At 37.1% G+C, this 9660-nt stretch overlaps 1 protein-coding gene across 1 annotated transcript; it reads left to right on the top strand.

The window, feature by feature from the left end:
- The first annotated feature begins 4999 nt into the window (after positions 1-4999).
- LOC107798997 (uncharacterized) lies at positions 5000-9446 on the top strand. The gene is made up of 5 exons (XM_075224337.1): positions 5000-5112; positions 6009-7316; positions 7702-8330; positions 8445-8562; positions 9023-9446. Exons 1-5 carry the CDS (start codon positions 5000-5002, stop codon positions 9444-9446), a joined length of 2592 nt encoding a protein of 863 aa, XP_075080438.1.
- Positions 9447-9660: the final 214 nt, after the last annotated feature.

The raw sequence follows: 9660 nt of genomic DNA on the forward strand, positions 1-9660 counted from the left end.
GCCTCCATTGTGGGCAACATATGAATGGCATACTTGGACAAGCGAGAAAACTCCATGTGTTAATCCCACACACTTTTGTTACCTTGCCTCAAATTTTCAAACTCTGCTGCACGGGCTGCCCTTGTCTCAGCGGGCAGGAAATGATCAATGAAGGCATTAGCAAACTCGCTCCACCTCGCTGGAGGGCGCCCCTCCTCTCAGGAATCTTCCCACAACTCAAACCATGAGTAGGCCACCCCTTTCAGACGGTAGGCAGGCAACTCTACCCCCTCTGTCTCAGTCGCACGCACAACCCTGAGGGTCTTTTGCATCTCATCAATAAAATCCTGAGGGTCTTCTTCTGGATTGGCACCCGTAAACACTGGAGTATCTAACTGAAGAAACTTGTTCACTATGGAGCTGGTGGAATCACCCTATTGTCTAGATGAACTGGGCGCAACATTCGACCTTTAGGACTGAGAGGACACTAGGTGAGTCAACATCTGAATAGCTCCCCTAAGATCCCCATCAGAAATACTAGAACCGGAAGCTGGGGCTGGAGGCGGAATAGGAGTATCAACGGGAAGGATAGTGGTACCCTACATAGGTGTAGGAACTGGGGTAGTCTGCTCTAGAATAGAAGAATCAGGTAGAGTGATAGCAGGGCGACTACCCCCACCCGTAGTATCAAGCAGTGAATCATCAACCACTACTGAAGTGGCAATAGCATTGGCTTCCTGGCCAATTCTCGCTTTCTTCTTAGGTGCCATTTACTGAAAGATAGAACAACGCACTTAACTAGAGAGGGAAACAGTTTCACCTCACGATCTAGAATATCAAAGAAAGGTGTTATTCCTAAATGCCCCAAGTAGCCTCTAACTTATAGATGTGGTCGACTACACACCGATAAGAAAGACTCTACCAGACACGGCTCCGAGACATCCTAGGATACTTTAAAACCATAGGTTCTGATACCAAGTTTGCCATGCCCCAACCTCGGGAGGCGCGACCGGCGCTAAATCGAGAAAACCCAACTGAGCAAGCCTTATCAAACACTTCCTACCCAATTCAATACGAATAAGGAAACCATGCTTTCATTCATTTATTTAGACGAGGGAAGATACTGCATTCTACATTGTTAGTTCATTTTAAATCACAACATTAGATCGTCAATAAGTTCCAAGATTCCATACAAGTACACTTTTAGAAAAGCGAGAAATAGAATTGCATTATAGTTTGTGGACCCATACAATGCCCGTACATAACCCACACATATGTCTACGGAGCCTCTAAGGATGAAAAGACAAGTTATGACAATGCCGGCAACAAGGCCCCGGCTATACCTCAAAAGTAGAAGTCTACAACAAAAGATGTGCAATATAACCCCTTGAAGGAGAAAGGGGCTCACCAAGACTCCAAGAAGAAAGAACACTGCTACACGCGACCCACACTATCTGCAATGGAGCCGCCTACATTTATTTAAAAATGTAGCGCACCCGGCAAAAGGGACGTTAGTACCATGGAATAGTACTAGTATGTATAACTAAACACCATCTAGTTAGAAAGAACTTTCATACAAGAATAAGAAATCACAAGTATAACTCAAGCTTTAAACGATCACCACATTATCAAATAAAAGAATCATACAACTTCCACATCATTTTTCCATAGCTTTTTAGTTTGGGGCATTCCATACTATTCATCATATGTTTCCAATACCACCGCTATCTTGAGCGGAGTCCGATCTCGACCCGATCGGCTAGGTCGCCTCATTTGAGACATATACTTCAATCACAATCTCATTTTCCTTCTTTCCTGGAATTCATTCACAATACCACCGCTATCTTGAGCGGAGTCCGATCTCGGCCCGATCGGCTAGGCCGCCTTACTAAGGCGTTGTTCCCTTCTCATTAATCAATTCATTTCACATATATCATTTCATAGGCACTTGGGGCCACAACTTGTCATATCATTCTTGGCACTAGGCCGCATTTTACATCATTCCCAATTTCAATATTAGCTTTGCCATTTAGGACAGTAGGTGCACACAAGAGCAACTTAAATTGTAAGCATGGACAATATATATTCAGCTGCAATCTCGATTTAAGGTCTAAACATTTCAATACATAATTCATACCTTTGCCCCTTCAAGTTGTTAAGATAGCACGTTGATCATGTTGGGACACATTTTTCACACATATAAGGTTACAACACAAACTCATGTAAAATAACAAGTAATGCAACAATTCAACTTTAATCTTACCATGTTCACACAATCACAGATGAAGCTCAATTTCTAAAAGACGGGGTTTTAGCCATACATACCTCAATATAGCTTTCCTTAATCCTTACAAAATTCCAGAACTCTTAGCTCTTCGATCTATTATGTAAGAATTACAAATTGAACCGAGAATTAGAGACGAGATTGAGATTTTAGATTGTTTGAGCATATTATCAAACACTAAGGGTGTATTGTGATCTTAGGTCCCTTTTTGAGAGAAATTTCTATCATTTTATACCCCAATTGCTTTCTTTTTAGTTTACTACCTCCCAATACTCTATGGTTTGATGTGCATGCAAGAAATCCATGTTTACCCATGAACCCCCAAGCTAAGTACTCTTTCTAGTGTGAATTTAAAACTGGAGATTAGGGGTCAAGTTTCTTACCTCTCGGGGTGAAGATTTAGGTGCCTCCACTTGATTATCTTCAATGTTTTAACAAGGATTTTTGGATCAATATTGATGAAAGTCACTTCCCCTGTCTAAAACCCTCTCTCTCTCTAAAAGCATCAGGAAAACAGGCTTAAAATGAGCTATTACACTGTATATAACGATAGAGGGTCGGGTTTAAAATTTAGAAAATTGGAGCCCCGAGTCAGATCTGTGATCGCAAAAAAGCTGACATGCGGCCCGCATAATAGACCGCAAAGATGCTCCCCAAAACCTGAACACACTATCTGGGTATGCGGCAGAAACGCGGTTTGCATACCAGTTCTGCGGTCGCATAATGCACCGCAGAACTGCCCTTACAAAATCCCAAGGGAAATATGCGACTACTATGCGGTCCACATATTGGTTATGCGATTGCATACTTGACCGCATAGTTGACCTCAAATTTGAACAACACACTAACTCATTTTGCAGCGACTATGCGGTCCGCAAACCTGATATGCGATCGCATTCTCGACCGCAGAATCGCACTTTTCTGGAAAACATTATTTCTTGATTTTTTTGAGCATAGATCAGTTCAAAAAGGTCTGAACTGCATCTCTAACACATGATCCTAATTGCCATTACGAGCTTCCGGGTTTTAGAGTGGAAATTTTTTTACGGGGCCTCACATCCTCCCCCTTTTAAGATCATCCATCCTCGAATGAGGATCAAGGTTCGCTTATTAGCAATCTCTACGCAACCTTCTGCTTTTTACAACCTAAACACACTATTAGTCTCCAAATTTGGCTAACTCCTTGAATTTCCAAAAATTTCACCAGAGTTTACTTTGTACCTAGGCCTTATCCACCTGTTAGAGATCCCCAGAAACATATCCTGATAGCATAAACATATTCCATAGATATAATATAACTTTTACAACATCAACCATGGTCGTATAGGCAACCATTTACAAAAAGGGGACAACTTTACATAGATCAAGCCAGAAGATGATAGTTCATAGGGGCTAAATACACAAAAACTATTATATGACTATTCAAACAAATGTGGGTACTTCTTTTTCATTTCATCACTACTAGAAAATGGGCCTACGGCAACGGTTTTTTAGCAACGGTTTACAAACCGTTGCAATAGACTGGATATAGTAACGGGTACAACCATTACAATAGGATTAGGGTGATATCAGCACACTTTAACTATACAACTGTTCTAGTTGTATTGAAACTGTTGCCATAGAGTATTTTACCGCAACGGTCTGTGCACCGTTCCAATAGACCGATCTATTGGAACGGTTCTGAAATTATTTATTTTTATGGGAACGGTTTTCATTCCTTCTTCACTTTCCCCCCAAAAATTTGGTAAACCCGCCAAATGAACCCCATTTTTTACTTTTTATTTTTTGATTAATTTTAATAATATAAAACATAAAACCATAATCTTTATTTTCCCTTTTCACAGCACACTCACCTGCACGCTAGAACGAGACCATCTCCAAAATCATCTCAAAATTCATTCCTCAAAATCCTCTCTTTAACTCCTAAAATTCAAATTCAGAAACAGATTCATCTCAAAATCCTCACTTTCCTTGTAGATTCATCCCAAAGATAGACCAAAATCCCCAAATTCCAAAATCTATTTTATGGTCGATTCGAGATGTTGTCCAAACGAAGCTAGGTTTTTGTGAAACAAGCCGATTCTTGATTGTAGAGGTTCTTAAAAAAGGGAGATTGTTGTTGCATGTCTTCTGATTATTCAGAGAGGTATGTTAATCTCATTTTTTTTCTTCACCTAGGTGTTGTTAGAATTACACTTTCAATATTGGTTTATTTCTTGTGCTTTTTGATTTCAGTATTATTTCTTAATATTTGATTAGTTTGGTTTGATGTAATTTTATTTCTTTCTCCTTTTCTCTGTTACATTGGTATTCTTTTCTATATGTATATGTAATTGGAGCCGGAAGTAGCTTTTATTTAGTACCAGGTAATGTTATTGGAAATGGGAGAAACGATGTTTTCCTAAAATTGATGTAATTTAACGATGTAAAAACGATATTGGTGTAAAAACGATGTAATTTAAATGTATTCTATTTCAACTTTCTGCTCGTTGAAATTGTTTAGAATCCCATGTTTTCCTTGAAGCTATTTTTGATGTTTTTTCTTAATATGTTCCGAATTTGTTATCTTATATCTACTTCCTTCATATTACAAGAATATGTCATTTATTAGAAGTTAAAAATAATTTTGGAAATATCTGTATGTCGACGGGAAGCAAATGTTTTTCCCTTTGTGGATGGTAATTTGGGTGAACTATTTTACGAAATACTTTTTTAGTGAAAGAGTCTTTAAGTGAAATGAAGTGTAGAAACAGAGTAAGAAAAGATGAGTTTAATGTTGTGGTGTTTGAAGATCTGGGTGCTGTGTATTTGGAGGAATTATTAAGTTCCTCAGAATGTGTTACAAATCGGTGATTGTCTTTCTCTGTTTTCATTCATATTAAATTTGAGTTCCACCACAAAGAGAGGAGGAGGATGAGGATTAAAATTAAGAAATATAATTTAAAACAGACAATATATAAGATTAGAAAAGATTGATTTATTAAGGTAGTGGAGTTGGAATCTAATTTACAAGTTTAGAAAGGGCTACAATGTAAAGTTTATAAGAGTAAATTAAATGGAAGATTAGGAAAGATATGATCAGGGACCTTAATAGTAAGATATAGGAAAGAACCTAAAAGCATTGAATCCGGTGAGTTTCTAATAGAGCAACATAAGAACCTAGGAACAGAAAACACTTGAAACAGAGCAAAAGAATAATCTAGTATGTTGCTTCTATTGTCTTTAAGAGCTTAGAATTTTAGCAACTCAGCATAGAAATTAAAGAGTAAAATTAGTTAAGATGCAACCATCATGAGTGATTATGTATGACTCACGGTGAGAAAAATTATGTTTCTCGAATGTGATGATTTCTCCACAGATTCATTTTCAATGCCCAAGGTGAACAAGTATCGGAAGATAATAAAGGTTTTTGATTATACATATTACATTAAACCAAATTACTGAAACTCAGAGAAGAGAATCTACATGATACTTCAAACATAAAAAGAGAATCCAATTATCCAACTAACAGTCTTAACTTGTTCCCTATATCTGCCTCAGATTGAGACTTAAGATTAGTACAATATTTAAGATACTATTAGATTACAAATCTCTTCTCTAATGATTTTATCATTCTTTCTCAATGTAAAAACTACTTTACTATTTGTAACTCTTTGACTTCATCCCCTTTAAGTTTTGGTCAATGTCAAATTAATATGTACCTTGGTTTATTTAGTTAATTTTGTTGATTACTTTTGTCGTATAGGAATTTCATGGATAAAGTAGATAAAAGTTGGATGCATCTCCTAAGATGGACGGATGAGTATATACGTGGAGTAAATGATTTCCTTGATAAGGCATTTGAACGAGCTTCACAAGGAAATGAAATATTATGTCCTTGCCAAAAGTACATTAATCGCAATTGGCATTATAGAAATGTGGTGGAGGATCACTTGGTCGTTAATGGCTTTGTTGATGGTTACACCGAATGGGTTTTCCATGGTGAAGGATTTTCCTCTAGAATTACACCTCATCAAAGCAATAATGATGAAGGTTCTAACATGCATGATGATATTGATGGATTACTTCATGACACATTCAGAAATATAGAAGGTGAGTCGGTACAAGAAGAAGGGACGAGAGAGGATCTATCTGAAGATGCTAAGAGATTTTTTAAATTATTAGAGGAAGGGAAACAAGAATTATATCCAAGGTGTGAAAACTTCAGTAAACTGAGTTTCACCATCCGGTTGTACTTGTTTAAGTCTTTGTATGGGTTGAGTAATGTAGCCTTTTCAGACTTGTTAGAGTTGTTAAAAGAGGCATTTCCCCTTGCTAAGCTGCCAGAGTTTTTCAACAAGGCTAAAAATATGATAAAAGATTTGGGTCTTCATTATGAAAAAATACATGCATACCCTAATGATTGCATGCTATTTTGGAATGACAATGCAAAGGTCGATAATTGCTCTGTTTGTGGGTCTTCTAGATGGAAACGTTCTAATTATGCCTTGAATAATACAAGTTCTAAAGTTCCTGCAAAGGTTTTAAGGTACTTTCCCTTGAAGCCTAGGCTTCAGAGGATATTCATGTGTCCTGAAATAGCTATTGCAATGAGATGGCATACAAATGAACGACCTAATGATGGGAATTTGAGGCATCCCGCTGATGGAGAAGCTTCGAAGGATTTTGATTCTCTACATCCTGACTTTTCCAAAGATCCACGCAATGTTAGGTTGGGTCTTTCAAGTGATGGTTTCAACCCATTTCGAACCATGAGCATTTCTCATAGCACGTGGCCTGTCATGTTAATGAACTATAATTTATCACCATGGATTTGCATGAAGCCAGAATATATCATGTTGTCAATGATCATTCCAGGTCCTTCATCTCCAGGAAATGATATAGATGTGTACTTACAACCACTTATTGCAGAATTGAAGGAACTATGGGAAACTGGGATAGAAACATATGATGCTGAGACAAAGCAAACATTTCAAATGTGTGCAGCCTTGTTGTGGACAATTAGTGACTTTCCAGCATTAGCAATGCTTTCAGGATGGAGCACCAAGGGGAGGTTGGAATGCCCCACTTGTAATTATGACACATGCTCTCTATATCTCAAACACAGTCATAAGATGTGTTACATGGGATCGAAGATTTTTGCCGCATGATCATCCTTTGCGGATAGATAAGAAGTCATTTGATGGTAAGGAGGAACATAGACCTGCACCTACTCCTTTGTCGGGTGTAAAAGTGTTTCAAGAGCTTCTTGAATTCAATAATATTTTTGGAAAGGGCAAAAAAAAAGACCTTGGGATAACAAGGGTCCGTGGAAAAAAAGATCTATTTTTTTTTTGAATTGCCATATTGGGCGCATAACAAATTGAGGCACAATCTTGATGTGATGCACATCGAGAAAAATATATGTGACAGTTTGCTTGGAACTTTATTGGAAATAGAAAAAAGTCAAAGGATCATGTAAATGCTCGCTATGACTTAAAAGAAATGGGGATACGAGAGGAGTTACAACCAAGAGAAGATGATGATGGATCAGTGAGTTTGGCTAAAGCTTGTTTCTACATGGAACCAAAACAGAAAAGTTTATTTTGTACCGTCATAAAAAATGCCAAGTTACCAAAAGGTTATGCTTCAAATATTTCAGAACGCGTGCAAGTGAAGGAGATGAAAATATCAGGGTATAAGAGTCATGATGCTCATTTTATAATGCATTACTTGCTCCAGGTTGCTGTTAGAAAAGAGTTGCCCAAGAGTGTTTCATTGGCCTTGATTAGGTTGGGTAATATTTTTAGAGCCATATGTAGTAAGGTCATAAGGCGAAGAGATCTTGAAAAAATGACCTCTGAAATTGTTGAAATAAATTGTGAGCTTGAAAAGATTTTTCATCCAACATTTTTCGATATAATGCCACATTTGCCTATTCATTTGGTGAATGAAATTAAGCTTGGGGGTCCAGCTCATCTTCGTTGGATGTATCCCATTGAGAGGAACCTATGTAAATACAAGGCATTTGTTCGTAATCGATCTTGTCCAGAAGCATCAATAGCAGAGGGATTTTTGGCAGAAGAGTGTTTGATTTTTTGTTCAAGATACCTACATGACAGCGTGAAGACAAGATTCAGTAGATACCCAATTATAGATGATGAGTGACCTCAACATTTGTCATCTATATTCTCTGTTATAGGCCATCCAATTGGAAGTAAGAAGAAAAATACTTTTCTCATGGATCCACAGTTATGTTATGAAGAACATCAATATGCTCTATTCAATACTGGAGATGAACAAGTGGAAACATTTATCGAGTAAGATAAATTGTATAACACTTATTCTATACTTCATTTTTTTAATGATATAATCTTAAAATATTCATGATTGCATGGAACATAAGAATTTAATTGGTAATCGCAGTAGATCAAATGCATGGGAAAGGGCAAGAAATTATAGTCGGGAATTCAACAATTGGTTTGCTGAGAAAGTTAAAAATATTGAAGTGCCCAATTATGTAAGATGGTTAGCTAAAGGGCCTAATGCGATCGCCAAAATATATACTGCATATTTCATTAATGGATACCAATTTCATACCATAGAACGGGATTCCCGATGCAAGACTCAAAACAATGGAGTGACTTTATCGGCAACAACCGAGAGCTTTGCTAGCTCTAGGGACCAAAATCCCATCGATGGTGAGGTTATCTATTATGGAGCTATTCAGGATATCATTTAGATTGATTATTGGGGTTGTTTTAGTGTTGTACTATTTAGATGCGACTGGTTTCGTAATGAACTAGATGAATATGGGTTAACCCGTGTGTACTTTAAGAAATTATGTAGTACAGATGACCCTTTTTTGTTAGCATCACAAGTTTATCAAGTTTTTTATGTGGAGGATCCTATTGAGAAAGATGTTTATTATACAAGGAATAAAGTCCCTGTTGATTTATATGATTTAGAGGAAGAGAATTGCCCCAATATTGAAGACGCATTTTGGAGGGAGCCTAATGATGACGTTGGTTCCTTAAGTGGATTAGTTGATGTTGAGTTTGGATGCTCAAGAAACGATGTACCCGTTGATGTTGTTGATATTCCATCTAATGCACAACATTCACATGATACAATTATAGAAACATCGGAAGAGGAGAATGAGTTTGATGATACTGATTGGGACTGGATGGAATCAGATGATTAAAGAAGAAACTTCTTATATTCTTTTAAATATATTTTGTTTAGAGTGAGTAATAATATTTTTTATCAATATTTTATAATTGCTCTTGTTTATATAATTTTAATAATTTATATACCCATAGGGCACTTCATGACAGTAGCTTGAATAAGTTTATCTTTACATCCCTTTGTTCCCTTCTAGTAGTTCCTAATCTTTTGTGATAAAGGAAATGGTTAGT

This window comes from Nicotiana tabacum, chromosome 11 (assembly GCF_000715075.1).
Source record: "Nicotiana tabacum cultivar K326 chromosome 11, ASM71507v2, whole genome shotgun sequence".
NCBI lineage: Eukaryota > Viridiplantae > Streptophyta > Magnoliopsida > Solanales > Solanaceae > Nicotiana > Nicotiana tabacum.